The sequence below is a fragment of the Mugil cephalus genome, chromosome 21, assembly GCF_022458985.1.
Source record: "Mugil cephalus isolate CIBA_MC_2020 chromosome 21, CIBA_Mcephalus_1.1, whole genome shotgun sequence".
NCBI classification, from domain to species: domain Eukaryota; kingdom Metazoa; phylum Chordata; class Actinopteri; order Mugiliformes; family Mugilidae; genus Mugil; species Mugil cephalus.
Window position 1 is genome coordinate 15,622,499 of NC_061790.1, and position 18,044 is coordinate 15,640,542.

The following is an 18,044-nucleotide window of genomic DNA, read 5'->3' on the forward strand; positions in this document are numbered from 1 at the left end:
AAGCCTTTGAAGTCAAGCTGCAGAAGAAAAGAGGGGAGCGGGAGGAAAAGACTCCTGTATGCAGATTGTAGTGTTGCCCTCAGGGACTAACGGGAATATTCATTGCACCGCTTGTTCCCAAGTTGTTGATTTAGCCAGTATTTGATTTTTTTTTTTTTTTTCCCTCTTTGCTTTTCCTTTCTCGGCGCTGTTTTCTTTTTCTGCGGCGTGTGTGTTTGCTCAGAAAAACGCTGTTAATTTCTCTTTAGCCCCGAATAAGACCCTCCTCGTCGTTCGCCACGCTGTGCGAGAGTGTGTGCCAATTACTGCACAGTCTTTGACATTTTCAACGGCGGCCATTTTATTTTGAACCCCGCTGTTTCCAGGTAATGATTCAGTAAGAGCAGGAGTGTTTGACGGTCGTTTGAGAGGAAGGGCAGTAATGAGACCATTTTTCCTGTGACGTACGATTCCTGCGATGAACGACGAACAAACACACATGTTCAACTCGGATGCATTTTCATGCAGTTTTGTTCTCCGAGTCTCAAGTTCCCAGAGTTGACCTTTTAATGTCATTTGAACACAGTCATATCCTCTAAAACTGTGCATAAAACACAGTTGACCTATAGTATCTTCCCCTCTCTCTGCACATTAAGTCTTTGATTTGTACAGTTAAGTTCACCATTTCCTGCACTCATAGACAACTCTTCCTGAACTTAGATTTCCAAATAACCAAACTTCTCCACTGGCTTCTACTTCTCTACTTACCAGCACTGCTGTTTTTACTTCTCAGTGGCCCTGATGTGGAACCTTGGGTTTTCTTGTAAAAGAAATACAGAAAAATAATTGTCAAAAAAAACTTCTTGTCCTCTCTCTGTACCCGAGAAACTTTAGCAGAAAATACGTCTGACACTTCCCGCAGCCTGGAAGCTGAGTGGCAGTCGAACGCGGGCCCATTTTAGAGGACAATTTCTCAATTAGGGTTGTTGCTGAGCACGGAGGAGGTGAGCTACGGGGACACTGCGGGAATGTCTGTGGCTGTGATCTTAAAAGTGGAGTTACTGACATGTCACTCCGCCGAGTAACTCCTTGAGTCACTAAAGACCCAAAACACGGGAAGAAGAAATGGGACGAAAAACTCCCATCATTTTGTGAAAAACGGCTGCAGCAGCACGGCTCCGGTTGGGTGAGCGCCGTCCGAAAGGAGCCGGATCCTCGTGCAGATGGAAATAACGTTGCATTGAAACATCAAAGCCGCGCAAGTCCAGAGGGGATGGCTGACCATGAATCCAGCACGATGCCTCCGTGGCGCTGCGCTTATGTAGGCGTCTGTTAAATGCCACATCATATGCTGGAACCGCACTAATCGCCGCATTGTGTAGCTGTGTGGTCGACTTCTAAATGCCCTTTCCCTTCTCCTCACCACTCCCCTCGCTGTTGATTCTCGGGGCAGGAGGGAACGTATGGCACTTATTACAAGTTAATGGATCATAAATTGAAGCTGAAAGTCCTATAAAAAAAAACAGCTTCATTCATATGCGCGTACGCTCACGCGCACACATGCATCCCGCGCGTGCTGAGATTTCTTCCAAAGCCTCCGACCTCACTATTCCTCATTCGTTATGCCCAGCCGTTGCCTGGTTTGAGGTCATCTTTTATGAATTACCGGTCTAAATTTACAGCGTAATAAGTTTTTGAGCGTTTACGTGGCGCTCTGCCCTGCATGTCCTCCACCGCGCGGCTCAAAATCAACCTTTTTACGTAACGGTCTCCTGCCGTCTACCAGCCACCGTCTCTTCTGGTGATGTCACCCCGTTGCGGTTTGTGTGCGCGTTTACCCGAGGTTTACACGTACATGTGTCCGGCTGTGTACGAATGACGTATTCAGTCATTCCGGTTTGCAAACCCCCGGAGACGGCAGGAAGACCACAGTCTGAAACCGCGCTGTCTGTCTCTGTCGTGTCCCAGTTCAGGGTCTAAGCTGTCCCCTGGATGTGATTCAAAACGTGACGCAACCAGAAATTTGCCACGATATCTTATTTTAACTCTGGAGAATTTGCAAATTGTTTGTCCCTGTGCAGCTCAGGGGAAAATCGAAGCTGAAGCGGGGATAGATTTGCCTACTTGAGTAACAGCAGCTTCCACTGCGAAGCCGCAGCCTCCTGACTCCTCAACCACATCAGATTAAATGTGTCACTGTGAATAATTACAAATCAGCCGTGCTCATTACGGCATTTCAGCAAATTTCCCCTCTTCTCATCTCACCACTGCTCATTAATGTTTCAGATGTAGCACGCGCCGGACAAAGTGTTCGACAAATACCAAAGAACGCACCGATATACAAATGTGCAATAAATATGCATCACTGAGCCCAGTGTTCATCTAATGGTGATTTCATGAGCTCATTGGAATAATCTAGATGGCTCCACGGAGATTTAGCAACAGCACTTTATTGTTATGGCTCTTTGTTCCTACTGTTTTCTGTTCTCCTCTTCCTTGGCCAGTGTAAATTAGCTCCTCTTCACTGGCTCGCTCACGTAACTCCGCGGAGACATTTAAATAAGCCGTCGTAGCCGTAGCCATCGCCATCGTCATCACCGCCATCGCTATCCGCTCACCCATGTAATGTAAGTACGGTTGTGTGTGTGTGTGTGTGTGTGTTTGTTTTCTCGTGGCTTTTTGCGGAACGGCAGTCAATTAAAAATCTGTGAAATGGGGAAGGAGGCTAGACGGAGTTTAAGTGGAAACGATGCTACAAGTCCAGTGACCGTGCCTCGTTTTTAAGCCTCCGCCGCCACACAAACCTACCCCACCTAGACCGCGAGGACTACAGCCCCTCGTCCATCTGGAGCAGCCTCTGGTGCAGCGCGAGAGTGCCACTCCGCACCAGCTCTCGCTGGTCAAACACATGTGCACAGACACACACTGTCATGCCGACTCCAGAAATAGACATTCGGAGCGATAGCCCGCAGGATGGAGCTGACCACTCTAGCATACGACCAGCTGTCCCACAGGAATTGGCATTTGCTTAGATTGGTCCGTGCCCACATATACACGACTGTTGCATGAGGTTTTTGATTTGAGAGGAATGAGACCAGCGAAAAGACTTCTGGACATGTCCTGTCATGGAGTTCTTTTCACTTTTTTTTCTTTTCAGTCAGGAGGTAAAAAATATAATAATAGTGTAGCACTGCCTATTTTTATTACATTTTTCAGAAGAAGATAAAATGCTTTTCAGATAAATTCCAGTCGCTGACTGTATCTGCTTGTTGCCCTGTGTGCTGGGTAGTATCACCTCAAGCCGATACTATGGCTTCTTTGTACGCACTGCACTGCCCACTGCTCCGAGTGTGTGCACTACTGTCTGTGTGTACAAATAGATGGGTTATAAGCAGAGAACAATTCCCTGCACTCACATATAGTATCAACATGGTCAATAAGGTCAATATACACTGAACAATTCTAAATTATTTGCACTGTGAAATAAACACAGATACTTGGATTTGGACAGAACACACTTGAGATTGTCTTGTTTCTTTTTTCTTTTGGCTTCAGTCTCTACTAATCTGACAGTAACATTTTATTTAATATTCACTGGTTCCAACAAACCTCTCTAGAACCACAGATATTAAGAGACAAAGCAGCATTTAGGCAAAGGTTGAAGCAGACGAATCAGGTGACACTTTGTTTGGAAATTGCCATTTGATTGACCACTGTCCATTTACATGTGACATTATTTTAACCGTGTAGATGAAGGTCCCATAACCTAAACAGAATTTTTATGTAAATATGAGCCGCAATGTCTTTCCGACATTAATCAAGTAACTTTTTTTTAACAATCTTTCCCTGAGCCTGGCTAAGGCGTACTCCCAACTCTGCCTTGTCCCATTCACGCAGATTTATTTTGGCTATAGTTATTTGTACTGGTTTTAGAAGCTGCTATGGATATCAGATCAGAAAATGACACAACATCAACAAATGACACAGTTTGTCTGTATATTAAAGCAAAAACAAGCAACGAGGATGTACTCATTTAATTTTCGCATAAATGAATTTTAAAATCAGATCAGCGTTTTGATACTTTATTTAGGTTTCTGAGTCTAGGTTACGCCCTAAGTTACACCCTGAATACTCGCTCCTTTTTCAAATCTCTGGAACCAGCCTAAAGTTGTTGACGTGATGTCCTTTGCACAGCGGATTTAGGGCACAGGAGTCCACGAGGTGTTCACTCGTGTGTTATCCAACGAGCAGTGAGCCTTCTGGCGTTTGTTCCTCTCTCCTTGTGTTTTGAAGGGTCCCATGGGAGAGAGCAGGGTGAAAAGGAGAGGAGATTTGGCGGTAGGGGGGTAGGAGAAAGACAAAGGGCGATGCTTTTAGAGCACCAGGCCAAATAAAGCACCTTTTCTCTATTTGATAAAGCAAAGGGGAGGAAGATGGAGAGTGACTGTGACAGAGGGAAAGAAGAAAAGAGAGGGAGACTCAGCGGTAGGACACTCTGAAAGAGGTGGATTTGTGAGGCTGAACATCAGTCCTTGTGTTCAAAATGACTTGTCTTCACATCTTCGGTACTTAAAAAAAAGTCATACCTCCCCGATTTAGTCTGAGTCTGTCGGAGAGTATTTTTTTCTCCTTTACTCTCCGTGATTCTTATTCCAATTCTCTCTCACTCCCCTCCGTGAACACTCATCCTTTCAGTGTAGTGATTTATCCCTTCATCTCCAGAGTGTCATTGAAGTGAGCCATTTGGTTCTCCAGACTAATAACCGTCGCTGAGATGGAGAGGGGATAATGTTATTGACTTCGAAGCTACACTGCAGCTGGCAATGTGTGTGTGAGGTTTGACATGGCATCCACAGTTATCCTTGATCATATGTGCCTATGTACATACATATTATTTAATTTTTTTTAATGTGCATTTTCAATTGCAACTTGATGCACGCGAGCTTGTACGTGAGTTCATGTGTAATTTCTGCTCAATTCTGGTTGAAGACACATTGATGTGATGTCAGTGGTGCTGATCCAACAGGCTGGGATTAGCATAGTTATAGTAAGTGTGGGCCGACCCTGCTCCGCCAATAGTAAATACCACTTTCCTCAATGACAGTAATTCTGTATTTACCTACGCATGTCAGAATCAGTTCGTTTGATTGCAGCCAAACAGGATTTTTGGACACAGCTTAGCCACAGCTGGCACCTGTTTTTCATAAAACACCCACTCATGTCGTATCGCATGTGCGCATTCAAGGAACATGAAGATTACATCATCTACTATAAACATGCTGTTAATTGAACGCAAGGGAAGCAGATTCTAGGAGCTTGCGGACAGTAGCCGGTTCTCCTCGAAGAGCCCGCTGATCCCCTCTACTAATTTTAGACGGCTGAAAGAAGGCTGTGGAATGGAAGTGCTTATTTCCTTCAGCCAAACAAGCTTGGGAAGCAAAAATGAGGCTTAAAATCCCCCCCCCCCCCCCCCCCCCCCCCCCATGCACACGCATTTGGAGAAAATGTGCACGGGCTGGAAGAGGACAGGATGAAGAGTGACTGAGAGTGAAAAAGTGTCCACACAGTGGCCGGGCATCTAGCAGCAGGGTTTCTCCCACATGATGATGGATTTGCATGCGCCTGTGTTCTGACATGTATACTGTGCACATAGCCTTTGACATCGCAGTGTTGCATTTACTTGCATGTGTAAAGTTCGCAATCATCCCTGTAGCTAAAGGTTAAAAGGAGGAGCCAGAGAAAGGTGAGAGTAATACATTGTTACTCTTATCTCTGGAAGGAGCACATAGCTGCAAATGCTTGCACTCACTAATGCACACACAGACACACACACACACAGTGAGAGTCACATATTGTTTTGGCTACAGGCTACAACTGGTTCTAGCTGGATTTAAAGCTACAGATGTGTTTTTTTTCTTCTTCATTTTGTAAAGCTAAGTGTTGAATATGTTTCCTTTAGTTGTCGGCAGCTTTCTTCCTGGCTTCTTCCAAGAAATAGTCATTGTACATATTTGCGTGTGAGCAGAGATATTCTTTCATTGAGGTCGTTTCATCCCGACGTCTCGGAATGAGAACTGATTCCAGCGTCTGAGCGCACCGTAATGCGACCGAATCGCTGTTCACCTCCTTCTTAAAACAGCACTGAGTGTGAATATTGAGGAGAGGTCACCGTCGGAGGCTGAGGAGGGCGCTTGTCATTAACTGCCTTTGGCACCCCGCTCTTCTCCGCTATCTCGATTATATTGGCTTTGAGGGCTCTTTCACAGTGAGTCATGTTTATTTCATTGTCCCTTTTATGGCACCGCTGTTCCCCTTTTAACCCCTCACCTCCCTGCATGCGGCTAAATGTTCTGCCGGTCCACAGGAGAGTAGGTTATAGAGGTAATAAATATTAGATGGCCTCAGCTTCGACTAGGAATGTGTGCTAATCTGTTTCAAGTGCTATAGAGGGACTTTGCCTGCCTCTCTCTCTCACTCATTAGTTCATGATTACTACTAGGGATATTATTGCTTCTTTTTAAACAAGTGAAATGCAAATAATGTGATTAAATACTATTTAATAAAGAACAAACATGTCACGATGGCTGTATAGCAGCTGGCTAAAGTGCTCAGTTTTTAACTGGCGCCAGATTTAGCCTAATTTTTACTGTCTTTACAGCTGACTCTGTTTAATAGAACATCACTGTTGAGCTAAGTGGATGAAATGACATACAAATGATCAATATGTTTTAATCTTGTGGTTTGTTCAGTTTGTTATTATAAATAAATAAATAAATAAATACCACACCTTCCAATACCATGTTATTTTAAGCGATAGAGGTGTGGGACTCTGGATGTAAGAACTGGTGGAAAACCTTCAGATCAACCTCAAAGTGGAAATTACGAGTGTGGACTTTATACTGGCTCTCATGGTTCCCATGTGACACTCCGCATTTAGAAACTGTGTCAACATAAGCAGCAAATAAGCCGAGGAATCCACGGATCTGTAATTAAGAATGCTCAATTAAGCTGCGAGATGTGCAGACATTTCCACATAAGAAATCAAATACAGGGCATGTCATTAATGAAGTGGCCGTTCTGTTGTTTAAACCCACCAAATTTAAAAGTGATTCAGTTGTAGCTTTTAAATATGTGCGACAGTGCAGCGTGATTTGAACATGATAGTTGTTGAGTGCTTTCTAGTTGCACTTTCTGCATGTGTGGGCGGAGTGCAGCGATACAGGAGCTACTGCGCGTAGGTCTCAAGGGTGAAGTAGATTATAAAAATAACTTGGAATAGCTTTTAACATAAGTGGTCCTCTCATTATAGGAATAAAATATTTACTTTGTGGCGGAGGTTTCAAAACAAGAGCTGATATTTGTAGACGGAGTCCTGTGTCACTGAACGCGATGATAACAGTAGCATGGAGCTCCGTGCTCCACGGCTCTATCCACAGTCGGTTTGTGAACTGACAGAGACTGATGTGTTGAGGTGGAGGCGCGGCCAGGTTTCTGACAGCCGAGATAATAGCCAATAAGGCAACGTCGCTCCGGATGATTGACATTCTCCAGGGAAAGGCCTCACCAGCCCACAAGCTTCTTCCATGATGCAAGACTCTGCTCGGACACATGTGCACACATGCACGAAGATGCACGTCTGTACACACGTATGTGCGGATGCAAGAAACGCTAAATAGCGACGGGCTCACTGTTCGGGGAAGCTCACAGCAAATTACACAACACAGCATGCGCATGCATCCGTTCTCTGTAGCATAATGCAATCAAACGATGAAGCAGGAAAAGGCCGTTTTATGGTTGAACATATAATGTGTCAGGCAGACAATGAAAACAAATGACTCACGGACCCACACAGATGCAGAGTGATGCAAGTCCATCAAGACGCTGCTGAATGGTGGAGAATATGAAACCAACGCAGCGCTCGCTGCCGTCACTTTCCATTTTGGCTCGGGATGGCAGCTGTCAGGCTGATGCAATACTCTGCATTCAGGAGACACACTGTCAAAAGATCGTTTGATTGTTGCCGGAACTAATGCCGGCTGCGGATGACTCCATAATATAGAAATCCACATAGAAAACCACTCAAAATACGATCTAACTGGAGTGTGTGGTAATTCGAATAGTTTGACAGTATTTATGAAACACTTTTATCCACATCAGAGACCAGCGTCTGCCTTATACCCCTCCGCAAACAGCTGATGACGCTAATGTGTTTGACGTCGTGTTCTGCTGGTTTTACTCAGACGCAATAAGTCCGCATGCTGAAGCATTCCCGGTGACAGCAGTCGTGGATGAGTGCCAGGCAAACGAGAATAAAATTAGAGTTGAACGGCGATACATTTTATCCTCTAACCAGGCGGCAGATGTTTGCTGACTGCATTATGGTGATTCCACTCTCAGCGTGATATTTACATTGTTGAGTCGCTTGTATTTTTACATATTGTTAGTTAAACAACATTTTCTTTGCAACTTATTGTACAATCTCACTTCTTCATTTCATTTTGTTTAAGAACCAAAATGAAAATGTGTTTTCCTGCAATTAATGTCACACTCAAATGCATTTTTTTTTCCCACACACACAGAAATTCGACCTAGTAGTGTAACGCTGATCCAGACATCGCTCTTAATTGTACAGCGAATGCAGGCACCGCATCCCTCCCTCTCTCCTCTTTGCAAACTCATCCTCCACCCCCACCTCCTCACTCCAGCATTCGCTCCGCACAATTGCCTCAGTTGATGGGATTGGACCTCAGGCGCCTGCCCCCATTCTTCAGACACCCTCCATCCCTCCATCGCTCTTTCCTGCCATTCACACCACCTCCCCCCCTCCCCTCCCCTCCTGCTGTCACTCCAAACCTCATCACTCACTCCGTGGAGACTCCACCATCAGCAGCCAATAAGGGGCTCCGGCGGCACGCAAACGCCCCCCCCCCCCCCCCCCCCCCCCCGCACACATGCTGAACAACACGCTGGAAGGAAGCCTCCTGCCATGTCCGTGCTAATGCAGATAAATTACAAAATTCCATTCAGTTTTCCAAATATTTTTACGCCTTTTTCTCCGGGAGGGCTGTTTACAGTGTTTACGTTGTGTATGCTGCTGCGAGGACGTTTCTGGAATCTCTAGAAGGTTTTATTTTCCGCTCTGCATCTGAATGTTATCTCAGAGCAAACTCACAGGATACAGGCGAGCATTTTAAAATCACACACATCAACGTGACACGCTCCCATTAACGGGAAATTGGAAAACTGACATTTAAAATGTGAAAACACTACATAACTCCACAGTCTAAAAAAATAGTTACAGAGAATGCGTTCGCAAATAGTTGCCTAATTATGCATTTGAACATTTTCTGTTCCGCTTTTATCTTCATCAGCTTTGGTGAAAGTCAGGGCAGCATGGGAAAACATATTTTAGATGTTTTGAACTCAGTGCTGATCATCTAAAAGCGCAGATAGTCTGCACAATTGTGGGTGATCATCCTTTGCATGCCATGATAATCTCCAGCAGTTTTAATGTAATGATTATTACTTTATTAATCAATAATTAGAGAACTCGATTGACCCCTTCAGAGTCAGTCACCATAAACCTGCATGTTAAAATTCCCAACTTTATAGCAAATATATATGGCATATATGGCTAACATCTTCTTACATTTTTAAATATACTAACTCCTTACGTTCTGAATAAATCTCGGAGCGGTCACTATCATCTCATGTCACCTCACTCTTCAACTCTTTGCCCACTTTGTGATTAGCTCCAAGAACCGTGCGCTGCCAAGGAGGCGGCGTCGTGGTCCACCACACCGAGCTTCAAAGCTTGCTCTTCAAGAATCCGTCTTTACGTGCGAACTGTGTTCCCGCAGCCTCCCTACAACAAGTTGACAGGGCTTAGCCTGTGCACATCATCAACTAATAAGAAGAGAGAGGCACTGAATTAAACCTGCTGACCCGCTCTCCGCGCGAGTCTATTAATAAAATTAGCGGCCCATTGAGGGGAATCGCGGTGCTGCAGACTGAGAGTGTTTCATATGGTGTGGACGCTGACCGCTCCGTTTCTCCTCCATGTCGTACAGTGCTCGCCCGTCTCCCGTAATGAGTCATGCTCTGTCGCAGTCAATGCTGCATTCTTTTAAGTCTGCCTCATTTCCCCCTGCAGCACGTTCCATTGCTTGAGTGTTTTGAAGTTGAGAAGGGTCTACTTTATTTATGTGCTTTGTAAATATTGCAGCGGAATGAGCGTGTACTGCTGTATAAATAATGAAGCCTTCTGATGTCTAAATGCAGTATTTTTTTTTCAGCAGGGGGTCCGTAACAAATCACAATTATTGGACTAATTTAGAAAGTCAGTCACTTGTGGAATTGGCTCAGGTGTAAAAAACACTGAGAATATGTTGGATTTGGTGAGTATTGATGTTTTGAGGGAGGTGAAGCGAATGAGGGAGAGTTTAGGATTTGGTGTTTTGTGTTCTCAGGCGCAGTAATAAGGAGTCACGAGCCAGCAGGACACCTCTTTACTGCTTGTCTCAACACTTAATGTCATTTTGTTTCTCTGGAGAGCCACTGGAAGGGCCTCTGCCTCTCCATCTCTCCATCTGGCACACTCACACTCTCCTTCTCCTGCGCTTCCTCTGTTTCCCTGTGTCCCAAACTCTCCCTCTTTCCTGTCACTCTCCTTTCTCTTCCTGCCCCCTCCGCCTCTATCTCTCCCGTCCTTTTTGTCTCGCTTCCTCTTTGTCAGTTCTGTTTATGTTTATCCCTCCCTTCGCCTCCCTCTTTGTCACTCTTCCCTGCTCGGCCTGCGCTCGCAGACACGAAAGCCGGTCTCAGACAGGTCGTCCACCGCGGCTTCACAAGGTTACGTGAGTTACGAGATGAGAGAAGAAGTGTCAGGGTGACAATTCACTTTAACCTCTTAGATATGTCATGTGACATCATTAAAGCTGTCCCGAAGAGGACGCAGTCAGAGCGGTCTGCATGTGGTTTTTGACTGGAAAAGAAATCTGGAAGGAAATCTCACATGCACAGATTTTGTTCCTGCTAACGTCAGTACTTTTGTTCCCTGATTGAATTGAATAATTTCACATAGTACGTTGGTTGTAATTGGCAAGGGAAATATTACCATGCGACGACACATTCTACCAAATCTCCCTCTAACATAAGCCTGTCTGACAGTGCCGCCTGCCTTTGAAGAGAGAGACGTCATCCGTGATGTTCCAAATTCATTTGACATGTGATGGCTCACCACGGAGCTTAAAGCTGCACAGTTGGCGACAGCCCCTCCCCCGAGAAGCCGCAAATCACTTTGTTCATTTTCGGCTGCATCAGGCTAACCGTGCTGGTTTAATTGTTATTATCAAGTGATGCTATTTTCTCTTCGGTAAAGAAGGAAACAACGAAGTGGACTCGACAAGGAGGGAGGAGAGGAGAGAAAGGGAGAGATGGGAAGAGCGTGAGGGGGCGTGGCCGTTTTGTGGCATGACACTGCAACCTTGAATGGCCTCGACTTCCCGAGGGCGTCTCACGAAAAGCGAGCGGCTAAAAGCGGAAATTTGCTTTCTATGTTTAGGTTTCAAACTTCAGGCTTGTTTATCTGAAAAAAAAAAAAAAAACGTAGCGCAAACACGCAGTTGATGTGTCGGGTGTCACCATTAATTGAGTTCACTTCGCCAGAGAACTCTCCTTGCCTGAATGGCCTCCGTGCGCGGTGAGGCTTTTGTTGCCCGTGCAGTTGCAGCCTCTCCAGCTCAAGTCAGCGTTTTGCTGCTATAATCACAACGGCTCAGATCTCTAATCCTATCGTTAAAATCATCTAATTTCCCTTTACGTGCTGCGAGCCCTTTTGCTTCTCTTCTGGCGGCGAGGGCCAGTTGGATGTCCTGCAGCGCTCCCGAAGAGGCTGAAGGTGGTGGACCGCTGCTGTGTGAGGTGACGGCGCCAGCGGCTCGGGGGGGCCCTCGAGGTCAGGCTGGAGAGAGAGCCGAGGCGGCCCGGGTGTGTGCGGCGAGGGAGAGCGGAAGAGAATGGGAGATGGTAATGAAGGAGCTAATTGCTTCCAGTGGATTTTGAAATCGAACCCTGGCCCCCAGTGCACGGGCCGGGCAGCGCGCGAATGGAATATTGATGACTACGGTGAAAAAAGGGGAAAATGACCCCGCTATATGATCGATATGAAAGCCACAGATCTGTGCAGGACATGTCTCAACAGGCAATACGTTTCCCCTGGTTTTTATGGATCCGTATACACTTACCACAGGTTTAATATTGCTGAAGTGCACAAATATTACATTATATCAATTTGCTCTCTCTATTATTCATAGCAGCAATGTTGCATTGATGTTTTTTTTTTTTAACAGCTTTATAGTAATTACTTTGTAATTACCTCTCTGTATTTAATACAAATATGGTAAACATAGCACATATCGCTTTTTGTATTCAGTGGCAAAATATAATGTAGAGTAAAAGATTAAAGATGATTGGAATATAGCAGGTTATGAGGGGGAATGGGTGTTTGTGTTTTCTATTATCATACAACATGAGGATTTAATTTATTGAACAAGATTAATAAAAATACACTATTTTAAGCCCTATTATGTTGTACTTATAGGTTGTACTAGATGTGGATTATGTGCAAAGATGAGAATAAGAGGCTAAAGGCTAAGGCTAACGATCTGTAGGCTACTCTGTGCTGATGCTGGTGTTTGACAAGTAGAACCAAACACAAACTATGTAATTGTGAAGGTTTTGGATGAATTATAATACTGACCTTACGACAGAGATGAATAGTGATTTGTAATGTGCTCTTGGTAAACAAACAAACAAACTATGGTACCGCTGAAACCTCTCTGCTAGAGCGTCTGTCAGGACCACTAAAATGAAGATCATGTTGAGCTCTGTAAGCTTGTTTTGCAATTTGAGCAGTGATCCTCAGATAGTCAACCTAACAGGAGCGCGCTAGATAGATGCAGGGGGTTGCCATGGCAGCAACCTGTCTACCTTGGGTCAGGTGAGAGCAGACGAGATCAGGTGTCTGCAGCTGATGTGAAGGATCACTAAGTCTACACTCACACTCACAAGCACACGGGGCTTTTCTTTGTGTTTTCAGTCTTTCTGACTCGAATAGGTTGAGTGCGGTACACTGTGTATAGCGGCCGCACAGATGTATACAACATCGAGGGACACGTTTCGGGAAAGCAGCAATTTATAAACCATTAACAGACTTGCAAAGTAAGCAGTCTAACCATGCATGTCAAAATGCCACCAGACGTACGCGCAGGCCCTTCAGGCGAGATGTGAGAGAGGCCCCACTTCACTGATTCTCTCTCTCTTTTTTGGTTACATTTCTCAGTTCAAAACATAAAAGTCGTGTGTTGTTACTTTCTAAGAGATTTTGTTGAAGTCTAATCTAGTCTTGTGAATGGTTTGCACATTGTGGCGAGCCCTCTGTGTTTCTCTTTACGACACCTAGGAGAATGATATGTCACATGTCCTCCTGGATAGTGTACTTCACGGCTGGGGGTTATGAATGGATACATGTTTTTTTTTTTTATCACTGAAAGGATCCTAAGATCATCCGAGCCCCCTAATGTTGCTGATCTCACTAGGATCTTATTTTACCTCTCAGAAAGTTTGTCCACACTGTTACCTTGTCCACTGTTACCTTGCTAAATTAATTCCACTACTTTTACCTAGAAGTGGAAGTAGAAATATACAGTAGATGGAATATCCCACATCTGTCCATGAAACAGCTTTTGAGTTAATTGTCCCATTATCATTGGTCCTTAATTGAATGTACAAGGGTTGTGATCCTTCCTCCTATTCGGATGTGACTGTGCTGGTATTCAAGCTTGTGTTTTCAATTGAAGCCCATGTTGATATTGCAACTGTGAGTTTTGGCAAGTGTTTTGGTAAACAGCTAAAAAAAAAGAATGTAGTAAATCTATATTTTATTGATCACCTGAAAAGCTTTTCAAAAAAGACAGTGGCAGAGTTGATGGAACTGACATGCCACTTGTTGTTTTTCTTCTTGGAAACGATCGTTTCGCTTGTGAAGTCCAACACCATTGTTCAAGAACAATCTTTTATGAATATACAATCAGCCAGCTTCTCCGTCCTGATAGTTTTTAAGATTAGAAATATGAAATCAGTAGAAATGGAGGCTTTGTGTTTTCTTTTGCCTCCCTGTGTTGTGCTGTCTCCAGTGCTAACAATGGTTTGTATTTATTTATTCCCCCAGCCCGTGGATGAGGGCTTTGACAGGGCCTTTGTTGCCTCCCTCACTATTTCCTCTTGCCTTGTTTTGTCACGAGTTTGACGCCGAGGGCTGAATTTCTCCACGACCGGAATCGGCACCCCATCATTCCACAGCCCAGCTCCACTTTCCATTTGTTTCTCTCTCAGAACCCTCCTGTTGTATCTTTCCTTTCTCTCAGCTCCACGGCGCTGCTCCCTGAAGTTTACACTTTGCCTGATCCAAAACAAAAAAAAAAAAAAACACACACAAGCGGAAGCGTTCCAGCTTGCAGCCTTTGTGCATTTTTGTTTCTCCTCTTTCTTTGTGCCGTTCCATTTTGCACTCATGGCCATGATGGCTCGTTTGTGAGTACACAATGGAAACAGAATGATGCGTTCAAAATGGTTTTGCTGGAAGGTAATTACATAGTTACGGTTACCAAGACCCAAAGTAGCTAATTTGTTCGGTATGGAGGCAGAGATTTCTGGAAGGTGATGCCATGAGCAGAGTGTCCTTGGGCGAGGACTAATCAGCTCCAGCTCTTTAGAAGCTGGTTCCAGGTCCAACTTAACACACAGCTGAGTTTGACCTTGTCTCTAATGGATTCAGCAGAAACCTAAACAGACGGCCATGTAAGACGGAGCAGGGAAAGCGTCAATTATTTCATCGCAGATCATAGGGAAACACAACTCCCCCGTTTCACTGTTCTTTCACTTTCCCTCAGCCAAGCAATTTTTATTTTTTGCTCTCTCACCATTTCCATCCATCCGTGCGCCCCCTCCCCTCACTTTCTGTCTCACCTTACTCTCCGTGTCGATCTAAAAAATGGACTCAGGAAGTCACTTTGCAACGGCGGAGTGATATAAAACTGTAAAATCAGACTAAGTTTGATTTATGTGCGCCATTAGCGGGGAATAGTGTTCCATCATAAGTAGTCTGTCTGTCTGGAGGCTGTATCCGAAACCTAAACCCACGGCCGTGCAGATAGGATTTTATGATCTCAACTGAATGATGGGATTATCATAGCTGTAATTATTGTGAGGAGTGCATTGTGTGTGTGTGTGTGTGTGTGTGTGTGTTCTTGCTTGAAGTAGCCTTCTCTGCAGCGCTCGCTGGTTCTCATATTTACAAGCCGCCTCATGACTGATGCAATAAACGAGAAAGTTTTAGGTACACGTTTACACTAAATGTGATGATGAGTGTTTGGTGCATGAAGCTCATGAGTCAATTTTTTATTTTAGTAAAATACAAAATGAATCATAGCAGTGCAATGCAGCTAATAAAAGATCTTTGTTAAGAAATATATTCCCTGCCGAACGCCACCGAGAAGGTGCACGAGGCTCAGGAGTAACATTTCTTTTCTCTTTCCGTTTCAGCGAGGGAAGAGAACGTGGCGACCTTCCGCGGCTCGGAGTACTTCTGCTACGACCTGTCCCAGAACCCCATTCAGAGCAGCAGCGACGAGATCACGCTGTCCTTCAAGACCTGGCAACGCAACGGCCTCCTCCTCCACACGGGGAAATCCGCAGACTATGTCAACCTGGCGCTAAAAAACGGGGCGGTTTCCCTCGTCATCAATCTGGGCTCCGGGGCCTTCGAGGCCATCGTGGAGCCGGTCAATGGAAAATTCAATGACAACGCCTGGCACGACATCAAAGTGACACGCAACCTGAGACAGGTAATCGGGGGTAACGGTGATGGACCGAGTTGGGAGGCGTTTTTTTTTTTTTTGTTTTTTGTTTTTGCTCTAGATAAGCTGCTTCCGAGAGCTTTTGAGAGGGAGCTGGCATTAAGAATGTCACCTTGTTCTGATTGGTTGTCATTCCATCGCTACAGTTCAGAAACATGATAGAGACGGACGTCATTCTAATTTTGGTTGTCTTTACAGTGACATGAGTTCTTTTTTTATTTAATTTCATTGTCTTTCCTTCTAAATGAACAGTAACTGAAAGCAGTTTTGCAGCATGTTCAAGTGTTATTTTCGCCAGGTATTTTCCTGTTTATTGGCACCTTGAACTCAAGTTACTTGTGTCACCTAATTAAAGTTATCTCATAATTCTATTACGCTTCACACTCCTCTGAGCTGGCACTTCCATCAGGGGCCGTCGCTGCCTCCTCGCTTTCAGAAACCGTTCTTGTGCTTACATAGAATATAGACTTTCACTTTAAAGCCAGGCGCAGAGTGTTTGCCTTTGAGCTGTCCATTAACGCAGTATTTATAGCGCAGATGATCGTCGTGCGTTTTAAAGACAGAGATACATTTCCATCGAATGGGCATCTGTTCAGCGTTTTCAGAATTTGTTACTTGGCAGATCCTGTTTGTCGTTCTCCTAATGTAATTATAAATGAGCTTGTATTGCTGTTGACTGGAGCTTTAAATCAATGCCGTCTACATGATGCTGTAGAACGAATAACAAACTAATGAGAGCTAGAGCCAGCAGCAGAATGTGAAGGTGTTCATTGTCTCGGTCGACCTTTAGTTTGTCTGCGAGGTGAGGCAGCATTTAATGTCGCTCTCAGAGCGGCACAACAAGTAAGTGCCGATTTTCTGACCCTACATGACAGAAAGCCTTTGTCCCACAGGTTTAGTAAGGAGTTGTAGCTGGAAATCCCAACAGGATGATACACAGTTTAGGAGGTTAGAAACTAAGAGTCAAGGGCTGCTTGCCTTGCTGTCTTCTTTCTTTCTTTCTACAGATCTGTCTTTCTTTCACTATCATTTTCTTTCCTCTTTAAAGGCACTCTTTGTTAGACGAAAGGTGAAAAAACACTACGGTTTTGTTGGAATTTAAGCCATCCTACACAAATTTTTAGCTGAAAGTCCCAACTCCTGCAGCACTTCTCTTTGTGTGTTTGTTTTTTTATTTTTTCCCCTCTCAGGACTCAGTTGTAGAAAATTTGGCTAGGATGGCACCATGGCGCTTTATTGCTGCCGTGACTCTCTGACAAATCACGTAGTGTTTGTTCACCACAACACTAACTCATCCATGATAAAAGTCATTATTTATTACTAACCAATATCTAACCAACTAATGTACTAACATCCTAATTCTTCATCGTTGCTTTTGGTTTTTGTTTTCTGTCCATCCTTATTAACAACCTTTTTTGTTCACTATTCTTTTGATTTCCTTTCTTCCCCTTTTTCTGGAAAGCAATCAGGCATTGGACACGCTATGGTAAACAAACTACATTGTCTGGTAGATATCATTCTTATTGTCTTTTTTTTGGGTTTGCCGTGTGTCCCCTCCCCCTCTCTTCTTTTATTCGTTCTCTTTGAGTTCCATCCTAGACACTCTTATCAAAAAATGAGGAGATGGGTTTGTATTACCAGGCAATTCTTTCTTCGCTTCTTCTCAATTTCCTCCCTGACCTGCCAACAACCTCCTTCTTTACCCCACAATCCCCCATCCTCTTTTTTTTTCACTTTGGCTTTTACTTTTTTCTCTTTGTTTCCTCCACATAACTGCTGATTACCAACAAATAAAATTTGACTTCTTTGCCCTACTCAGGGCAACTTACTTTTTTTTATTTTATTTTTCACACAAAAAGTCCCCATTTTTTGTGAGGACTGTCGTCCAGAACTGACAGAAGCTTACCACAATCCCAAAGATGGTTACCTCGACACCGAGCCCTAAAGAGAAACCTCCAAATAATGGCAACCCTTAACCTTCATTGCGGGAGCTCTGACAGTTGTTTCCAACTCACTATGGTGCATGGCATGCCCACACATCATCGACCTATCACCTCTCAAACTCATGAAACCTTGATCTTGTCACCCAGAATAACCACTAACACTCTAATTCATTCACTCACCTTCCACCTGTCACCTTATCACTCA

General features: G+C 44.3%; 1 protein-coding gene across 15 annotated transcripts in view; it reads left to right on the plus strand.

Annotated features, from left to right (window-relative positions):
- nrxn3b (neurexin 3b) overlaps positions 1 to 18,044 on the plus strand; it is a 270,562-nt gene that overhangs the window by 47,299 nt on the left and 205,219 nt on the right. For 14 of the 15 annotated variants that reach the window (XM_047574496.1, XM_047574506.1, XM_047574504.1 and 11 more), the window contains 2 exons: positions 15,583 to 15,884; positions 17,359 to 17,382. In XM_047574496.1, the coding sequence (XP_047430452.1) occupies positions 15,583 to 15,884; positions 17,359 to 17,382 (326 nt within the window). The remainder of the gene's footprint in view (positions 1 to 15,582; positions 15,885 to 17,358; positions 17,383 to 18,044) is intronic. The other variant, XM_047574500.1, reaches the window with a different exon arrangement.